The following is a 19,978-nucleotide window of genomic DNA, read 5'->3' as shown; positions in this document are numbered from 1 at the left end:
CCTAACAGGTTTTAAACAATTCCACATGTTAGCTTAGTATATGCTAGTCATAAGAATGAAAATGATGTGAATGGATTTAGATTTTGTCACCCAAATGAACAGATGGTCAAAGGAAGGAAAGTTGTGGCAATGGGTTACTCACAGCCCCTCGGCGGTGGCCCCCAATGAATCTACTTTTGGGGAGACAGATGCGATGGCTTGAATCCATTGTGCCACGGAGATGTATATAGATACTGTTCGTGGTGCCGGCGTGCAGCATTTCTCCAGTGAACACCTCTGCTTTGTAAATAACACTTTTGTCTCTACTACAAAGCAAGTTCAGAAGACAGAAATATGATAAATATATGATACATTCAATATTTCATTTATACTGATGACCAATCCCTTTTGTTTAGCTATTGTGTCAGAATGAGGCCACAGGATGATCCAAAGGGATTGTTACCTTACCTACAACAACAGCACGGGAACATTGTTAATGTGGAAGGCAACCCGTCTGCCTAGGGAGGCAATTACAGCAGGGTTATTCAAATCTGATGATGGATTGCACCCACCTGGTGTCACAGTTCTAAATCAGTTCCTGATTAGAGGGGAAGAATGAAAAATACAAATCAGTGGAACTGGCTTCGAGGTCCAGATTTGAATTTAACGGCCATTGGCTGCATTTACACAGGCAGCCAAATTCTTATCGTTCAACCAATTATTAGCAAAAAAAGCTGATCTGATTAGTCAAAAGACCATTTAGTGATAAAAATATAGAGTAGAAAAATAATCATTCTGAAGCTACATGGATGACACTCAGAGCCACAAATAGTAACTACAAGTATGAAAATGAGTCAACACTTATTGTACGCTATATTCAACATTCAACAGAAAAGTCCAAAGAAAAAGGAACATGGGATCAATCTAGTACATGACAAATAAAGAACTTTATAAATATATCTAGCTCATATAAAATGTCAGCTTTCTTACCCCGATATGATGCAGTGAATTAGCAGTGAGAAATCAGAGTTCCACTGTACTCACCACCTCAGACATCACTGCTCTTTTATATGCTTTATAGACGTCCTGTTTGTTCAATCATTCATTAACTTATTAACTCATTAACTTATGATTCGTTATAGTTTCGTCTTTCAGCAGACATTGTGTTTGTGACAGCTTACACACATTCAAAGTTAGCTCATATCCTGGTTAAGGTCTTATCAGACTTATCAGGCCTTTCAAATCTAATCTAAATGTATTTGTCACATGCTTTGTAAACAACAGGTGTAGACAAACAGTGAAATTCTTACTTGCAGCCCTTCCCAACAATGCAGAGAGAAAAATAATAACATGAGGAATAAATTCACAATGAGTAGTGATAACTTGGCTATATACACGGGGTCCCAGTACCGACTCACTGTGCAGGGGTACAAGGTAATCGAGGTAGATATGTACAGTACATATACCTGGGGATAAATAAGAATAGATAATAAACAGTAGCAGCAGCTTATGTGACATGTCAAGAGTTAGTGCAAAAGGGCCAATGCAGAAAGCTATTTGGTTAACTATTTAACTATCTGGATGAACTATTTTGCAGTCTTATGGCTTAGGGGTAGAAGATGTTCAGGGTCCTGTCGGTTCCAGACTTGGTGCATCGGTACCACTTGCCGTACAGTTACAGAGAGCACACTATGACTTTGGTGGTTGGGGTCTTTGATAATTGTTTGGGCCTTCCTCTGACACCACCTGGTATAGAGGTTCTGGATACTCACGAGTATCCCTGAATAAACAGAATATTCCTAAATTGCCCAGAGGCTGCAGAAATATTTTTTCTGCTTATAATTTCTGACATTAGGTAGGCTGTTAGAAAACTTGTCTATGATTAGATACACTCATCTTCTCTTCTGTCATTACCTGATGCTCATCTAGAACACTAAATAAAGCCTTGCTCACCAGAACGTCATAAATCAATAGAATTATCATTGCATCATCAACAATCTAGTTCAGTGGTTCAAAACAAATTTGCCCAGGGACCCCACCTAGGCAAAACCGGAAACCCAGGGACCCCACCTAGGCAAACCGGAAACCCAGGGACCCCACCTAGGCAAACCGGAAACCCAGGGACCCCACCTAGGCAAACCGGAAACCCAGGGACCCCACCTAGGCAAACCGGAAACCCAGGGACCCCACCTAGGCAAACCGGAAACCCAGGGACCCCACCTAGGCAAACCGGAAACCCAGGGACCCCCATCCTATGTTAACAAAAAAAGTAGCATCTTGTCTTATCAGGTGAATGATAATGGCAAGTAGAAGTAATCAATCATTTTAAATGAATAGATTTGGATGAAACCAAGATTGAACTCTTTGGCCTGAATGCCAAATGTCACCTCTGGAGGTAACCTAGCACCATCAATACGGTGAAGCATGGTGGTGGCAGCATCATGCTGTGGGGATATTTTTCAGCGGCAGGGACAAGGAGACGAGTCAGGATCGAGGGAAAGATTAACGGAGCAAAGTACAGAGAGATCCTTGATGAAAACCTGCTCCAGAGTGCTCAGGACCTCAGACTGGGGCGAAGGTTCACCTTCCAACAGGACAACAAAGGAGTGGCTTTGGGACAAGTCTCTGAATGTCCTTGAGTGGCCCAGCCAGAGCCCGGACTTGAACCCGATCGAACATCTCTGGAGTGACCTGAAAGTAGCTGTGCAGCAACGCTCCCCATTCAACCTGACAGAGCTTGAGATGATCTGCAGAGAAGAATGGGAGAAACTCCCAAATACAGGTGTGCCAAGCTTGTAGCGTCAAACCCAAGAAGATGTGAGGCTGTAATCACTGCCAAAGGTGCTTCAATAAAGTACTGAGTAAAGGGTCTGAATACTTGTATAAATGTAATCATTTTTGTTTTTAATACATTTGCAAAAAATACAAATAAACTGTTTTTGCTTTGTCATTACGGGTATTGTGTACAGATTGATGAGAGGGAGAATTTTTCAAAATCCATTTTAGAATAAGGCTTTAACATTACAAAATGTGGAAAAATTCCAGGGATCTGAATACTTTCCGAATGCACTGTATACAGTTCAATATATTTTGCATGCTTTCTGTCTGGTTTTGGTTGTCACTGAAGCCGTTTTTCGATCCCGTACATGACCACATAGACGGCCCGCAAAACAATCTTCTATACAGAAAGAAAATCTGCAATTTCCTCTATATTAGCTAACATGCTAACAGTTTCTGTAGACTTACAGTCATTGCACTAATGCTAGTTAGCATTAACTCATGAAACTACCTCTAACTTCCTTCATACTGGACGCAGAAACATAAAAATGGTAGGTAAAATGTTATTATGTGTTACGGCTTATTTCCTCCTATTCGTCTGAAGAGGAGGTGTAGCAGGGATCGGACCAAAACGCAGCGTGGTTATCTTCATACATCTTTAATAAAGATAATGACGAAGAATACAAAAACAATAAACGTAACGTGAAACCCCGAAACAGCCCTATCTAGTGCAAAACAATCACAGAGACAGGAACAATCACCCATGAAACACTCAAAGAATATGGCTGTCTAAATATGGTTCCCAATCAGAGACAACGATAAACACCTGCCTCTGATTGAGAACCACTCCAGGCAACCATAGACTTTTTTAGACAACTATACTACACCACAATCCCATAACCTACAAAAACCCCTAGACAAAACACACCACATAAATACCCATGTCACACCCTGGCCTGACCAAAATAATAAAGAAAACACAAAATACTAAGACCAGGGCGTGACATTATGTTGCAGCTAGCGATATTAATCAAAGAATAATTTCTCCGCTCCATGTTCCTGAGACAAAATGTAACATTTGGTCTATAATTTTGCTGCAAGAAACAGTTCATTCTGCAGGAGTTAATATTCAAATAGGCTACTGTCAGACCTCAGTTACAACTTTTTACTGTTCCCATCTGAACATCAAATGTGATACTATGTGAAACAGCCTGAGCAAGACCACGAAAACCACAGTAAACGGGATAAGATGTTTACATGCTACTGCATCCTGTCAGTATCCAGGCATCTTATTCAGGTTTCCCAAAACCGGGATACAATCTCCTGCTATTGTGCCGTTTAGCAAAGCCCTGCGCTGTGCCATAGCTGACCCTGGCTTTCAACCCCTCATGGTGTGTGTGTGTGGTTGAAGCTTGCTTAACCTACAATGTGTGATGGCGTGAGTTTTTGCAGAAACATTTGTATTATTTTTTAAATTGGGGGGCTGCAGTAGAACAATATGAATGGAATGACGTTTTTGTTGGTGTTTCTTCATTTGGAGCACCTGCCCCATCAAAGGTCTGTGCACAGCTTTCACCTGGTCAGTCTGTCAGGGAGCGAGCTGGTGTCCTTCATGTTTTGTAAACTCAGTGTAAAATGTACTTTGTTGGGATAGTTCAGGGTTTAGGGATTAAGGAAATGTCTTAGTTCCTTTATGACTCTTGTCTGGATAGTTCAGGGTTTCCCCTTACTATGAAAAGTGAACAACTTCCTTGACATACTTCTTATTTCCTTTATGACTCATCCTCTTGTCTGGATAGTTCAGGGTTTCTGGTTCAGTGGAATAAGGAAGACTAATTATTTAATTTAGTAACATGATTATTTCCAATTTGGGGACTTGTGTGAAAGCATATAGATCCTACAATTCACGTGTGTTTATATTCTTTGTGAGAGCACACACAGGGCTCCATTGCAACATTTTCAGATGGTGGCACAAGCCTATGATTTGGTCACGGCAATATTGTTGCAAGGTCAGGCAACAGAAAAAATGTGTAATCCAATGATCCCATCTAAACTAGTCAAAGTGCTCCATTCTAAGTGTAGGCTGCTTGACTACTAAAATGGTATGATTGAAAAGATGAGTTGTATAAACTAAATCGGATGTCCTTGCAGGAATGCATGATGCAAGTTACTTTGATGTGCAACCTTAGCCAGTGATTGTCACACCCAAAATTCATGACAATAGGACTACAATTCAAAATAGGGTTTCAGAATTGTTCAACATAGTAATTCATTTGTACACGTTGTTTTGGGCACTAATATCACTTAAGATAATACAGAAAGCTTGGGACCCTATTTTTGTCAACGTTAACAGTGTTTTGCATGCATTCACAGTTTCAAATGTTCAACAATCACTAAGCATGCTCTATCCCGCTTGTCAGAGAGGGTGAAAGTGCACTGTCAATATGCAACAAAGCAGCAAGTAAAAACTCTACGGAGTCCAGACAACAGTCTGATTGGCCAGTGGGCCTGGTGTAAATGGTTTGGCAGCCTTATCTATTCATTCAATCAATTGGAATACTAAAGCAGCAATCCACCCTTGATGAGCGATCAACAGGACAATAGAATCTTGCCGAGTTGAGAGCATGTGACTTAATAATATATATAATAATAAGCATGTGAGAAGTCTTAATAATATATATAATAATAAGCATGTGAGAAGTCTTAATAATATATATAATAATAAGCATGTGAAAGTCTTAATAATATATATAATAATAAGCATGTGAGAAGTCTTAATAATATATATAATAATAAGCATGTGAGAAGTCTTAATAATATATATAATAATAAGCATGTGAGAAGTCTTAATAATATATATAATAATAAGCATGTGAGAAGTCTTAATAATATATATAATAATAAGCATGTGAGAAGTCTTAATAATATATATAATAATAAGCATGTGAGAAGTCTTAATAATATATATAATAATAAGCATGTGAGAAGTCTTAATAATATATATAATAATAAGCATGTGAGAAGTCTTAATAATATATATAATAATAAGCATGTGAGAAGTCTTAATAATATATATAATAATAATGAAGCTTAATAATATATATAATAATAAGAGAAGTCTTAATAATATATATAATAATAAGCATGTGAGAAGTCTTAATAATATATATAATAATAAGCATGTGAGAAGTCTTAATAATATATATAATAATAAGCATGTGAGAAGTCTTAATAATATATATAATAATAAGCATGTGAGAAGTCTTAATAATATATATAATAATAAGCATGTGAGAAGTCTTAATAATATATATAATAATAAGCATGTGAGAAGTCTTAATAATATATATAATAATAAGCATGTGAGAAGTCTTAATAATATATATAATAATAAGCATGTGAGAAGTCTTAATAATATATATAATAATAAGCATGTGAGAAGTCTTAATAATATATATAATAATAAGCATGTGAGAAGTCTTAATAATATATACAATAATAAGCATGTGAGAAGTCTTAATAATATATATAATAATAAGCATGTGAGAAGTCTTAATAATATATATAATAATAAGCATGTGAGAAGTCTTAATAATATATATAATAATAAGCATGTGAGAAGTCATGTGAGAAGTCTTAAGGGTGTGCGAAAGTGTTATCAAATGTTCCTATTAGACCAGGTAATCCTACATGCTATTAGATCAAGTAATCAGCTGTTTTTAAGAATGTAACTAATCAAGGGTTACATTTTTTAAATAATCCGGGCAGATTGAAATATATAAATGTAGTAACTAATTATATAATCCCTGTCATCATGTCATCTGTTACTACCCAACCCTGAACACAGGTATGTTTACATCATACATACCTACCTAGTTTAACTCAATTCAAATCTTTGGAGTGTTTTTTGGAATGTAGATGTGTAGCCAACTACTGGAACGACTCAATACATTTTTCTCAACAAAGGAAATAAATGGGAATTCATGTGTCATGTGAATGAAATATTCTGTTCCGACAACAAAGTTGACAGGACCACTTTGAAAATGAGAGCATGGAGTTATTGGTCTAGTACACTCAAACTCCATTCTGGACCTCGAAGCCAGTTATACACACTTCCACTGCATGTTTTAATTGTTCCCCTTTGGTTACTGGTTTAGACCTGGGACACAAGGTGGGTGCTATTAATTATCACGAAGAACAGAAAATAGTTGAATACACCTGGCCTGGTAGATAAAATGTCTTGCTCTAAAGACTCAAGTTCTGCGTCTCTTTTGAATGTTCAAAAAATAACAGGGTCTCTTATTAATCACCAGGTAGTTTTGATGTTACTCTGAAAATGTAGTTCACTACAAGTTAAACCCCTTCAAATTAGTGGATTCGGCTATTTCAGTCACACCCTTTGCTGACAGGTGTATAAAATTGAGCAAACAGCCATGCAATCTCCATAGACAAACATTGGCAGTAGAATGACCTTACTGAAGAGCTCAGAGACTTTCAACGTGGCGCTGTCATAGGATTTATTCAAGTGTCAAGTAATCGGTAGCTTGTTTAACTATATTTCAGAGTAGCTTCCCCAGCACTGCTGGAAAGCAGGTAGTCATAGCAGTATATTTGTAATGAGTGGCCATCATATTCATCACGTTCATTGCATCTTATTTCAAGTTCTTGTTCAAATGTGTATTATCATCATCATCATCATCATCAAGTTGCAGAAAGAAATACTCTACTAAATATATACCAGTTTCATTTAAGGACCTACAAATTGACAGCTGTACCATATAAATTGCAAAATAGTTGAAGAGATTTTTGATGTACCGATTCCATTGCACATGGTCTTTGAATTGACTCGCAAAACAATGCTGGATTCAAAAAAAGAAACGTCCCTTTTTCAGGACCCTGTCTTCCAAAGATAATTTGTAAAAATCAAAATAACAGATCTTCATTGTAAAGGTTTAAACACTGTTTCCCATACTTGTTCAATGAACCATAAACAATTAACAATCGTTCCACAGGTGCATGTTCATTAAGACACTAACAGCTTACAGAGGCACGTAGGCAATTAAGGTCACAGTTAGGAAAACTTAGGACACTAAAGAGGCCTTTCTACCGACTCTGAAAAACACCAAAAGAAAGATGCCCTGGGTCCCTGCTCATCTGCGTGAACGTGCCTTAGGCATGCTGCAAGGAGGCATGAGGACTGCAGATGTGGCCAGGGCAATAACTTGCAATGTCCGTACTGTGAGACGCCTAAGACAGTCTACAGGGAGACAGGACGGACAGCTGATCGTCCTCGCAGTGGCAGACCACGTAACAACACCTGCACAGGATCGATATATCCGAACATCACACCTGCGGTTCAGGTACAGGATGGCAACAACAACTGCCCGAGTTACATCAGGAACACACAATCCCTCCATCAGTGCTCAGACTGTCCACAATAGGCTGAGAGAGGCTGGACTGAGGGCTTGTAGGCCTTGTAAGGCAGGTCCTCACCAGACATCACCAGCAACAACGTTGCCTACGGGCACAAACCCAACCGTCGCTGGACCAGACAGGACTGGCAAAAAGTGCTCTTCACTGACGTGTCACGGTTTTGTCTCACCAGGGGAGATGGTCGGATTCGCGTTATTCATCAAAGGAATGAGCGTTACACCGAGGCCTGTACTTTGGAGCGGGATCGATTTGGAGGTGGAGGGTCCGTCATGGTCTGGGGTGGTGTGACACAGCATCATCGGATTGAGCTTGTTGTCATTGCAGGCAATCTCAACTCTGTGCATTACAGGGAAGACATCATCCTCCCTCATGTGGTACCCTTCCTGCAGGCTCATCCTGACATGACCCTCTAGCATGACAATGCCACCAGCCATACTGCTCGTTCTGTGCGTAATGTTTGTGTTCTGCCATGGCCAGCGAAGAGCCCGGATCTCAATCACATTGAGCACGTCTGGAACCTCTTGGATCGGAGGGTGAAGGCTATGGCCATTTCCCCACAGAAATGTCTGGGAATTTGCAGGTGCCTTGGTGGAAGAGTGGGGAAACATCTCACAGCAAGAACTGGCAAATTTGGTGCAGTCCAGATTTGCCAGGAGGAGATGCACTGCAGTACTTAATGCAGCTGGTGTCCACACCAGATACTGACTGTTACTTTTGATTTTGAACCCCCCTTTGTTCAGGGACACGTTAGTTACATGTCTGTGGAACTTGTTCAGTTTATGTCTCAGTTGTTGAATATTGTTATGTTCATACAAATATTTATACATGTTAAGTTTGCAGTTGACAGTGAGAGCACGTTTATTTTTTTAATTTTTTTTCTGAGTTTCTGTGTATATATTCACCCTGGGGGTTGGAAATGATGCAGACAATTACATTGATGGAAGCACCCTGGGAAATACACCCTACGGTTTTAAAAAACAATACTGTAACACTACATGTGTAATTCCCCAACACTGGGTAAGTGTAACAGCATCAGCTCTAATAAAGCGCTCATTTAAGTCAGAATTTGAAACACCCATGGTGTTAGGGACTCAACACTCTGAGGGTGTTAGTTCATCAACATAATATATAATAATACTATTTGCGCGCACCCCTCTAACTAGCGAGCCATTTCACATCGGTTACACCATGATGGCTGACAACGTTCTTATCCTTTACTTGCTAGCCAGCCAATGGTAAAAAAAAATAACATTAAATTCTCTGGCAACAGCTCTGGTGGTCATTCCTACTTCAAGGTCTCAGAGCGAGTGACGTTACCGATGGCTCTAACTAGCTAGCCATTTCACATCGGTTACACCATGATGGCTGACAACGTTCTTATCCCTTACTTGCTAGCCAGCTTATGGTAAAAAATAACATTACATTTTCTGGCAACAGCTCTGGTGGTCATTCCTGCAGTCAGTTTGCACGCTCCCTCAAAACTTGAAACATCTGTGGCATTGTGTTGTGTGACAAAACTGCACATTTTAGAGTGGTCATTTGTCCCCAGCACAAGGTGCACCTGTGTAATAATCATGGAGTAAATGGCTTCTTAATATACCAAACCTTTCAGGTGGATTGATTATCTTGGTAAAGAAGAAATCACTAACAGGGATAAAAACTAATTTGTGCATGAAATTTGAGAGAAAGCTTTTAGTTCAAATGGAACATTTCTGGGATCTTTTATTTAATCTTATGAAACATAGGATCATCACTTTACATGTTGCATTAACATTTTTGTTCAGTGTATTTGCCGCCATCTTTTCAAGGTCTGATCTTCTGTCATTGATCGAGACAGGTGGGTGTCATTCAGAGCGACTCTTGATTTCTGAGTCAGGCTCATGACATGCAGCACTTTAGGGTGGACCGTCTGTGGGGTGGACACCCATCTGTCTTAACCATGGAAGTGTAGAAGACACTAGTGCCTTCCAAATTGAGAATTAGGTATCGCCTAGTAAAGGCTTGTTGAAAAATGGTCCCCTATTCAATATCCAAAGCCATGACCCTGTTCATGGGAGGATAATCAATCACAAGACAAGTTGTTTCAATAGCTGAATCATAGTGTAACATGAAGAATAATGACTGACTACTGAATGTCTGGTGGATATGTACACATTTCACCATCTTCACCTTTTATATCCTTGTGTGCTACACAGTTTAAAGCACCGGTGTGTAAAGGTCAACCAGTTTAACAAAACAGCTTGGGCAACATGGACAATGAACACTGAAAGAGACAAGGATGAAAATTAACAAGCTGTTGATCAGCCAGGAAATAGAGTTACAAAGCAGAGTTAGAGATTCTAATTGTATCTTGGCTGTATGGACAGGAGTTTCCTTTTGGCTCTCACACAATTGAGTGGGTTCAAGCTACACTGCTAATAAATCAGGAACGTCACATGCAGTTCTCTCAGCAGCAAGGCACTATGGGAAGTGAGGTCTGTAGGTGTTGTCCATTTTGTAGTTCATTCTCAAAGATCCCTTTTTAGAGGGAGGCAGGTAGCTGAAATAAGTTTACCTTAAGGTCACCTGTCTCTATGGAAACCATACAACACACCTACTGGTGTGGTTAGCTGGAAAATGGAAGGCCACATACTGAGTCCAGGTGAAGCAAATACAGTAGATTCCCGTTTTGCATAAAAGGTTAGGTTTTTGCCAATAACAGGAAGGGACTTGAGGTACATTCAGTTATACAAGGGTATACTTAGATAAAAGGAATCAGCTAGTGGCATTCACAACAAAGAAGTAGAAACATTTAACTTCTCATCTTGGCTGCATGTGGCTATTAAAAAGAAAAAGTGGACTGAACCGCAATAGAGTAAAGTGTCTGGGTCATAATGATTAGGGCACACCATAAGATACATGGTTTAAAACAGGTTTCAACAGAAAACAAGGTAGTCTCTCCCTGTATCTGTGCATTTTTTCCATTTGGTGCCTAATAAATACGACCGACTCATTTTACAGGGCCACACTGTTCTCCACATTGTTGGGATTCAGGTAGGTATATGACAGGGGCAAAGAGACATTCCTGCCTTGGATTTCAAAGTTGTATTTCTTCAGCACATTTTGAGTTTTGTGAATCAGTTCCAGAGGGGTCTTCTCGCTGAAGTGATCCTTATAGCCATTTCCAAGAGCGACCTAAGGACGCAAGAGTTGATGAAATTTGAAATTCATGAACCACTGATATTAATTATGACTACTGAGGAAATTATTTGAGAGTGTCATGAAATGCTTTAACGCCATATATACATTTTTAAAAGCAGTTTCTCATATACTCACAAAGTCAGTGGACTGCCTGCTCAGAAGGTACACCGCTGCCATGCCATTAACGGTGGTGTTGATGTCAGGGAAGGTCTTCAGCATGGTGCGCTCAAACTGGAATGACAGTACACTGCCCCTTAGTGGTGGGAGGTGGATGTTGCAGACTGATGGGGAAGTTGGGCATCCAGCCCCAAAATCAAACTGGAATGACAATGGTGAAATAGATCAAACTACTTTGCTTTTCCAATATAATTTAACAGAAACAAACTAAAATGATACAATCGGTTTCATCACCTCATTGTTGACTGCATGTCAGACACTGTGAAGATCACCATGGTGAGAAACTTGATCAGCTCTGTCATCAACCTGAAAGACTGAGGGATTCCTGCATGGAGAAGGTTCCACTTCATTCAGACATGGAAGATCACCATGGTACAGCTAAACCTGAAAGACACTTTCATTCAGACACTGTGAAGATCACCATGGTGAGAAACTTGACCAGCTCTGTCATCAACCTGAAAGACTGAGGGATTCCTGCATGGAGAAGGTACAGTAAACCACTTCATTCAGACACTGTGAAGATCACCATGGTGATCAGCTCTGTCATGACTGTTCCTGATGGAAACAGTAAACCACTTCATTCAGACACAGATCACCATGGTGAGAAACTTGACCAGCTCAACCTGAAAGACTGAGGGATTCCTGCATGGAGAAGGTACAGTAAACCACTTCATTCAGACACTGTGAAGATCACCATGGTGAGAAACTTGATCAGCTCTGTCATCAACCTGAAAGACTGAGGGATTCCTGCATGGAGAAGGTACAGTAAACCACTTCATTCAGACACTGTGAAGATCACCATGGTGAGAAACTTGACCAGCTCTGTCATCAACCTGAAAGACTGAGGGATTCCTGCATGGAGAAGGTACAGTAAACCACTTCATTCAGACACTGTGAAGATCACCATGGTGAGAAACTTGACCAGCTCTGTCATCAACCTGAAAGACTGAGGGAGAAACTCCTGCATGGAGAAGGTAGAAGAGACAGTAAACCACTTCATTCAGACACTGTGAAGATCACCATGGTGAGAAACTTGACCAGCTCTGTCATCAACCTGAAAGACTGAGGGATTCCTGCACAGAGGAGACAGTATGACCACAATGATCAGACAACCTGAAACTGAACAAATGATCCAGAATATAGTTTGGGAATGAAAGACTGAGGGATTCCTGCACAGAAGAGACAGTATGCCATGAAGTGAACGGACACGTTTATTATCAGAAATCATTTAAGTGTAGTCTGTCAAATTGCACCCTTTTCCCTATATAGTGTACTACTTTTGACCAGAGAGCTGTTGCCATTTGTGATGCAGATTGTGTATTTAAATGAGAAAAGTGTAACCTGTGCTGGTTTCTGCCAGGAACCCATGGAAGAAGATCTCCTTGATCCAGTTCTGCAGTTCAGAGTCCTTCTGGACGTCTGAGTCACAGGTGTAGTAGTGACCAATCATTTTCTGAACAAACCTATTCAAAATATCCAGCATTAGCCAAAACACAATGACAACATAGCAAAAGAGCAAAGATGCATTTTAGAAAACCAGGTACTAAGACAAGTGTTTTTCAGTTTTGTTTTGGTGAAGACATTCTTGAGTCTACTAGCAATTATAAATATTTGGTTCTTTTTATTGATGAACATATGACCTTTCTATACGGAACATCAGCCCTGGCCGACTCAGGAAGTAGAGCACTTTGAGTTAGAGGAACAAACTCAGATATTGGCTATGCTACATATTCCAAACGGTATCAGATATGCATGTGTCCTGTTCTGGACTATTCAGCAGGAGTGTGAGGTAACAAGAGGTATTTTTAAAACAAACATGTCCATAACAGAGCAGAACGTCACTTTTTAGGTGTCCACAAGTTTGCACCTATACTTGCAATAACTGGGGACATGGGCTGGAAACCCTGTGAGGTGAGATGGAAGGCCTGTTGGGGGACATGGAAACCCTGTGAAGATGGAAGGCCTGTATGACAATAACTGGGGACATGGGCTGGAAACCCTGTGAGGTGAGATGAAGGCCTGTATGACAATAACTGGGGACATGGGCTGGAAACCCTGTGAGGTGAGATGGAAGGCCTGTATGACAATAACAGGGGACATGGGCTGGAAACCCTGTGAGGTGAGATGGAAGGCCTGTATGACAATAACAGGGGACATGGGCTGGAAACCCTGTGAGGTGAGATGGAAGGCCTGTATGACAATAACTGGGGACATGGGCTGGAAACCCTGTGAGGTGAGATGGAAGGCCTGTATGACAATAACTGGGGACATGGGCTGGAAACCCTGTGAGGTGAGATGGAAGGCCTGTATGACAATAACAGGGGACATGGGCTGGAAACCCTGTGAGGTGAGATGGAAGGCCTGTATGACAATAACAGGGGACATGGGCTGGAAACCCTGTGAGGTGAGATGGAAGGCCTGGGCTGGAAACCCTGACAGATGGAACTGTATGGGACATGGGCTGGAAACCCTGTGAGGTGAGATGGAAGGCCTGTATGACAATAACAGGGGACATGGGCTGGAAACCCTGTGAGGTGAGATGGAAGGCCTGTATGACAATAACAGGGGACATGGGCTGGAAACCCTGTGAGGTGAGATGGAAGGCCTGTATGACAATAACAGGGGACATGGGCTGGAAACCCTGTGAGGTGAGATGGAAGGCCTGTATGACAATAACTGGGGACATGGGCTGGAAACCCTGTGAGGTGAGATGGAAGGCCTGTATGACAATAACACATGGGCTGAAACCCTGTGAGGTGAGATGCCTGTATGAAACCCTGTGAGGTGAGATGGAAGGCCTGTATGACAATAACAGGGGACATGGGCTGGAAACCCTGTGAGGTGAGATGGAAGGCCTGTATGACAATAACAGGGGACATGGGCTGGAAACCCTGTGAGGTGAGATGGAAGGCCTGTATGACAATAACAGGGGACAAAACCCTGTGAAGATGAAGGCCTGTATGGGGACATGGGCTGGAAACCCTGTGAGGTGAGATGGAAGGCCTGTATGACAATAACAGGGGACATGGGCTGGAAACCCTGTGAGGTGAGATGGAAGGCCTGTATGACAATAACAGGGGACATGGGCTGGAAACCCTGTGAGGTGAGATGAAGGCGTGTATGACAATAACAGGGGACATGGGCTGGAAACCCTGTGAGGTGAGATGAAGGTGTGTATGGTGAGACTTTGGAAGACTGTTGGATATGCCAACCGCCAGAATAGCTAGTGGGATCTATCCATAGGGGGAGCCTGGGCAACTGAAATGGACAACCTTTTTCAACAGTCTGACTGAACATCTATACGAAAACCAAATTAAGGGAGACAGATGATTAAAAAACAACTGCTGATGCAATATGGAAAAAATGGGTGGAGAAGATTAATTATAAACCCAAATTGAGAACCTTGTCTGATTAAAGGTGCATTTGTGTGTGAGTGATATCCAAGATGGCGTAGCAGTAAGTCGCCCTGTCGTCCCTTGTATATATCGCTTCTTTTTAGTTTTTTTTTTACATATTTTTCTTTGCATACCTCTTTAAAAACATTTTGCTAAACCTAAGCTTCCAAATACTCTCCTGCAACCTGCCTCACCCAATGTAGCTATTTTTCCTAGAGTATTTATATTTACTTCGGAACCGGAACCCCTCAACTGAAGCTAGCCAGCTAACCACCAGCTATGCTGGCGGTCTTCAGCTAACCAGTCATCAGCTAAACTTTAGCCCGGAAAGCTCTCGCCAGTTCGAACAACGCGACTCTAACCAGAGCACAACGGACCTATTTATTTTTCATCCCCGGATTCCCACCGCAAACGGAAAATTTTTCAGATGGATCTTCACAACTAGCCATCTAGCTAAACTGCAACCCCGGATGATTACCCCTGGCTAGCGTTTCCACCCACTTAGCCTGAAGCTAGCCCGGCCAGAGCACCTGTAGCATACTCCTGGGCTACAATACCCGGGCCCACGACCGGTCTGTCGACGTCACCGCATGAAGATTAATAAACAGACTCACCCCATCGCGACGTCCCCTAAAGGCTAACTCTAGCCCTCGCTATCTCCCTGCTTGCTAATTCGGCCTGCTAGCTTGTCTAGCTCCGGTCCGCTAACTGCTACCTTGTCTAGCCCGGGCCTACGAACTGTTAGCTTGTTAGCACAGGCCTGCTAACCGTCTGAATCACCGCGTCCCAAACACTCGACCCATTTACTTTCTATCTCTTTTTGATTTTTAATTTGTTTATACCTTCCGGAAACTTGCCTCACCCAATGTGATACGGAATCGCTATTATATTTTTATTTTTTTAGAACACACTCAAGAACCTCCAGACGCTAACCAGCTAACTAGCTACAAGCTATTTAGTCATTATTAGTCTTTTTAACCTGGATAACACTCGCCAGTCCAGCTTCCCTGCCCATCCACCGCTGCCCCCTGGACACTGATCTCTTGGCTACATAGCTGACGCACGCTGGACTGTCCATTAATCACGGTACTCCATTCTGCTTGTTTGTTTTGTCGGCCCGTTGCCTAGTCAACGCCATTTTACCTGCTGTTTGTTGTGCTAGCTGATTAGCCTCGCCTACTGTTTTAGCTAGCTTTCCCAATTAAACCTGTGATTACTGTATGCCTCGCTGTATGTCTCTCTCAAATGTCAATATGCCTTGTATACTGTTGCTCAGGTTAGTTATCATTATTTTAATTCACAATGGAGCCCCTAGTTCCACTCTTCATACCCCTGTTACCTCCTTTGTCCCACCTCCCACACATGCGGTGACCTCACCCATTACAACCAGCACGTCCAGAGATACAACCTCTCTCATCATCACCCAGTGCCTGGGCTTACCTCCACTGTACCCGCACCCCACCATACCCATGTCTGCGCATTATGCCCTGAATATATTCTACCATGCCCAGAAACCTGCTCCTCTTATTCTCTGCCCCCAACGCTCTAGGCGACCAGTTTTGATAGCCTTTAGCCGCACCCTCATACTACTCCTTCTCTGCTCCGCGGGTGATGTGGAGGTAATCCCAGGGCCTGCATGTCCCCAGGCACCCTCATTTGTTGACTTCTGTGATCGAAAAAGCCTTGGTTTCATGCATGTCAATATCAGAAGCCTCCTCCCTAAGTTTGTTTTACTCACTGCTTTAGCACACTCTGCTAACCCTGATGTCCTTGCAGTGTCTGAATCCTGGCTCAGGAAGGCCACCAAAAATTCAGAGATTTCCATACCAAACTATAACATCTTCCGTCAAGATAGAACTGCCAAAGGGGGAGGAGTTGCAGTCTACTGCAGAGATAGCCTGCAAAGTGATGTCATACTTTCCAGATCCATACCCAAACAGTTCGAACTACTAATTTTGAAAATTACTCTCCAGAAATAAGTCTCACTGTTGCCGCCTGCCACCGACCACCCTCAGCTCTCAGCTGTGCCCTGGACACCATTTGTGAATTGATCGCCCCCCCATCTAGCTTCAGAGTTTGTTCTGTTAGGTGACCTAAACTGGGATATGCTTAACACCCCGGCAGTCCTACAATCTAAGCTAGATGCCCTCAATCTCACTCAAATCATCAAGGAACCCACCAGGTACAACCCTAACTCTGTAAACAAGGGCACCCTCATAGACGTCATCCTGACCAACTGGCCCTCCAAATACACCTCCGCTGTCTTCAACCAGGATCTCAGCGATCACTGCCTCATTGCCTGTATCCGCCACGGAGCCGCAGTCAAACGACCACCCCTCATCACTGTCAAACGCTCCCTAAAACACTTCTGTGAGCAGGCCTTTCTAATCGACCTGGCCCGGGTATCCTGGAAGGACATTGACCTCATCCAGTCAGTTGAGGATGCCTGGTCATTCTTTAAGAGTAACTTCCTCACCATTTTAGATAAGCATGCTCCGTTCAAAAAAATGCAGAACCAAGAACAGATACAGCCCTTGGTTCACTCCAGACCTGACTGCCCTCGACCAGCACAAAATCATCCTGTGGCGGACTTGCAATAGCATCGAATAGTCCCCGTGATATGCAACTGTTCAGGGAAGTCAGGAACCAATACACACAGTCAGTCAGGAAAGCTAAGGCCAGCTTCTTCAGGCAGAAGTTTGCATCCTGTAGCTCCAACTCCAAAAAGTTCTGGGACACTGAAGTCCATGGAGAACAAGAGCACCTCCTCCCAGCTGCCCACTGCACTGAGGCTAGGTAACACGGTCTCCACCGATAAATCCATGATTATCGAAAACTTCAATAAGCATTTCTCAACGGCTGGCCATGCCTGGATGGTTCCGACCTTGAATATGTGGACATCTATAAGTACCTAGGTGTCTGGCTAGACTGCAAACTCTCCTTCCAGACTCATATCAAACATCTCCAATCGAAAATCAAATCAAGAGTCGGCTTTCTATTCCGCAACAAAGCCTCCTTCACTCACGCCACCAAGCTTACCCTAGTAAAACTGACTATCCTACCGATCCTCGACTTCGGCGATGTCATCTACAAAATGGCTTCTAACACTACTCAGCAAACTGGATGCAGTCTATCACAGTGCCATCCGTTTTGTCACTAAAGCACCTTATACCACCCACCACTGCGACTTGTATGCTCTAGTCGGCTGGCCCTCGCTACATATTCGTCGCCAGACCCACTGGCTCCAGGTCATCTACAAGTCCATGCTAGGTAAAGCTCCGCCTTATCTCAGTTCACTGGTCACGATGGCTACACCCATCCGTAGCAGGCGCATCTCACTGATCATCCCTAAAGCCAACACGTCATTTGGCCGCCTTTCGTTCCAGTACTCTGCTGCCTGTGACTGGAACGAACTGCAAAAATCGCTGAAGTTGGAGAATTTTATCTCCCTCACCAACTTCAAACATCAGCTATCTGACCAGCTAACCAATCGCTGCAGCTGTACATAGTCTATTGGTAAATAGCCCACCCATTTTCACCTACCTCATTCCCATACTGTTTATACTGTTTTTATTTATTTTTCTGCTCTTTTGCACACCAATATCTACCTGTACATGACCATCTGATCATTTATCACTCCAGTGTTAATCTGCAAAATTGTAATTATTCGCCTACCTCCTCATGCCTTTTGCACACATTGTATATAGACTGCCCCTTTTTTCGACTGTGTTATTGACTTGTTAATTGTTTACTCCATGTATAACTCTGTTGTCTGTTCACACTTCTATGCTTTTTCTTGGCCAGGTCGCAGTTGCAAATGAGAACTTGTTCTCAACTAGCCTACCTGGTTAAATAAAGGTGAAATAAAAAATGATCTACCTAAAAGCAAGAGATCACTATGTGTACTGGTAAGATCAGGGATATTGACCCTGCGTATTTAAACAAGTTGGTATTGTGGTGAAATGGAAGAGGAAACACTAACTATTGTGACCTCGAAGAACTAGAGAATAAAACTTCTTATCCTCTATTACCCTTTCTACCATGATATACGCTTGTTCTTATTCCAGAAAGCACACCATATATACCCTGGTATTATGTGGCTGAGTGACGAGGAGAAATTGTCCATTGTGTATTTCCATTTGCGGAATATTACAAAAAAAGTTTGGACTAGAAGGGCTATCTATAATTAAATTGTAAAAATATTAGGCTTCTATGTAGTTTATGGCGTGTGCATATAGATTGTGTATACTGTAGGCTTGTCTCCCATATGAATCTTCTTTGTGCCACACTAGGTTCAAGTGGCTTCTGTTCTTCCTGTATTTATTTATCTGTATATGGTATACATGTATATTATTTTACTGCTCTATGGATGTTATTTACTATGTATTGATTTGTACCTTTATTCTATTTTTTACTCTTTATTGTATTGTTCATGCATCAATTAATCCAATTAGGGAAGGGTTGCCAATTGACAATTGAGTTTAGTAGAATATAGTTTAAACTGAGCAATGCAAAATGCAGTTGCATGAGTTTATAATACACAAATCAAATCATTCTGCTTATGGAGGTATACAGAATTTCTTTATGCAGATCTGGGCTTTTTTTGCACCATGAAAATCTATAGGCCTGTAGAAACATTACCTGTGGACGATGTCCCACAGCCTGAGTCCATCTTCCCTGTAGAAGAAGTTGGGGATTGACTCCAGACCACGTGCTGTGATGTCCTCCGGCATACAGAGGGAGCTGTAGGTCAATGAGGCCATCGCTTTCTTCAGGAACTCCATCATCCCTGTACCTCCTATACTGGCATTCTTCAAGATGGGTTACATTACATTTACATTTAAGTCATTTAGCAGACGCTCTTATCCAGAGCGACTTACAAATTGGTGCAATAGTGCATCTAAATCTTTAGGGGGGAAGGATTACTTATCCTATCCTAGGTATTCCTTAAAGAGGTGGGGTTTCACCGTACAACTCCTTGGCCGCTGGTTCTCTCAAGCCTATCATTCCTACATCTCTCCTGACATCAACATCAG

At 41.9% G+C, this 19,978-nt stretch overlaps 2 protein-coding genes and 2 pseudogenes across 32 annotated transcripts; 1 reads left to right on the top strand and 3 right to left on the bottom strand.

Annotated features, from left to right (window-relative positions):
* Window positions 1-1,002, bottom strand: part of LOC118375025 (hydroperoxide isomerase ALOXE3-like) — a 38,131-nt pseudogene extending 37,129 nt beyond the window's left edge.
* Window positions 1,003-9,886: 8,884 nt separating this feature from the next.
* Window positions 9,887-11,593, bottom strand: LOC127929203 (hydroperoxide isomerase ALOXE3-like). The gene is made up of 2 exons (XM_052517085.1): window positions 11,506-11,593; window positions 9,887-11,364 (listed from the first exon to the last, which is right to left on the bottom strand). The coding sequence occupies exons 1-2, from the start codon at window positions 11,587-11,589 to the stop codon at window positions 11,185-11,187; spliced, it is 264 nt and encodes an 87-aa protein (XP_052373045.1). The 5' UTR covers window positions 11,590-11,593; the 3' UTR covers window positions 9,887-11,184.
* A 184-nt stretch (window positions 11,594-11,777) lies between these two features.
* LOC118375030 (hydroperoxide isomerase ALOXE3-like) overlaps window positions 11,778-19,978 on the bottom strand; it is a 35,960-nt pseudogene continuing 27,759 nt past the window's right edge.
* On the top strand, window positions 13,026-18,253 carry LOC127929202 (uncharacterized). 31 transcript variants are annotated; one of them, XM_052517056.1, is made up of 7 exons: window positions 13,026-13,458; window positions 13,554-13,780; window positions 13,838-13,951; window positions 14,025-14,252; window positions 14,332-14,445; window positions 14,537-14,650; window positions 14,707-18,253. In XM_052517056.1, the coding sequence occupies exons 2-7, from the start codon at window positions 13,559-13,561 to the stop codon at window positions 14,713-14,715; spliced, it is 801 nt and encodes a 266-aa protein (XP_052373016.1). In that variant the 5' UTR covers window positions 13,026-13,458; window positions 13,554-13,558; the 3' UTR covers window positions 14,716-18,253. The 31 variants fall into 31 exon arrangements, 28 of the variants coding, with proteins under 28 accessions (XP_052373016.1, XP_052373042.1, XP_052373044.1 ...); XM_052517082.1 differs by lacking the exon at window positions 14,707-18,253 and having other exon boundaries at window positions 13,554-13,609; window positions 13,724-13,780; window positions 13,895-13,951; window positions 14,537-14,698; XR_008133839.1 differs by lacking the exon at window positions 14,537-14,650 and having other exon boundaries at window positions 13,554-13,723; window positions 14,025-14,195; window positions 14,389-14,445.

The sequence above is a fragment of the Oncorhynchus keta genome, unplaced genomic scaffold, assembly GCF_023373465.1.
Source record: "Oncorhynchus keta strain PuntledgeMale-10-30-2019 unplaced genomic scaffold, Oket_V2 Un_scaffold_5722_pilon_pilon, whole genome shotgun sequence".
In the NCBI taxonomy this organism is placed as follows: Eukaryota; Metazoa; Chordata; class Actinopteri; order Salmoniformes; family Salmonidae; genus Oncorhynchus; species Oncorhynchus keta.
The sequence above is the reverse complement of the archived record's forward strand: the minus strand, read 5'-3'. Positions and strand labels throughout refer to the sequence as shown.

What these genes read in the sequence shown, in the direction of transcription:
- LOC127929202 (XM_052517056.1), top strand. Translation starts at nt 13,559, where the DNA reads ATGAAGGCCTGTATGACAATAACTGGGGACATGGGCTGGAAACCCTGT. An exon ending in TGGGCTGGAAACCCTGTGAG is followed by an intron (nt 13,781 to 13,837) that starts GTGAGATGGAAG and finishes AAACCCTGTGAG; the next exon opens with GTGAGATGGAAGGCCTGTAT. An exon ending in TGGGCTGGAAACCCTGTGAG is followed by an intron (nt 14,253 to 14,331) that starts GTGAGATGGAAG and finishes AAACCCTGTGAG; the next exon opens with GTGAGATGGAAGGCCTGTAT.
- LOC127929203 (XM_052517085.1), bottom strand. Translation starts at nt 11,589, where the DNA reads ATGCTGAAGACCTTCCCTGACATCAACACCACCGTTAATGGCATGGCA. An exon ending in GCAGGCAGTCCACTGACTTT is followed by an intron (nt 11,365 to 11,505) that starts GTGAGTATATGA and finishes TTGCGTCCTTAG; the next exon opens with GTCGCTCTTGGAAATGGCTA.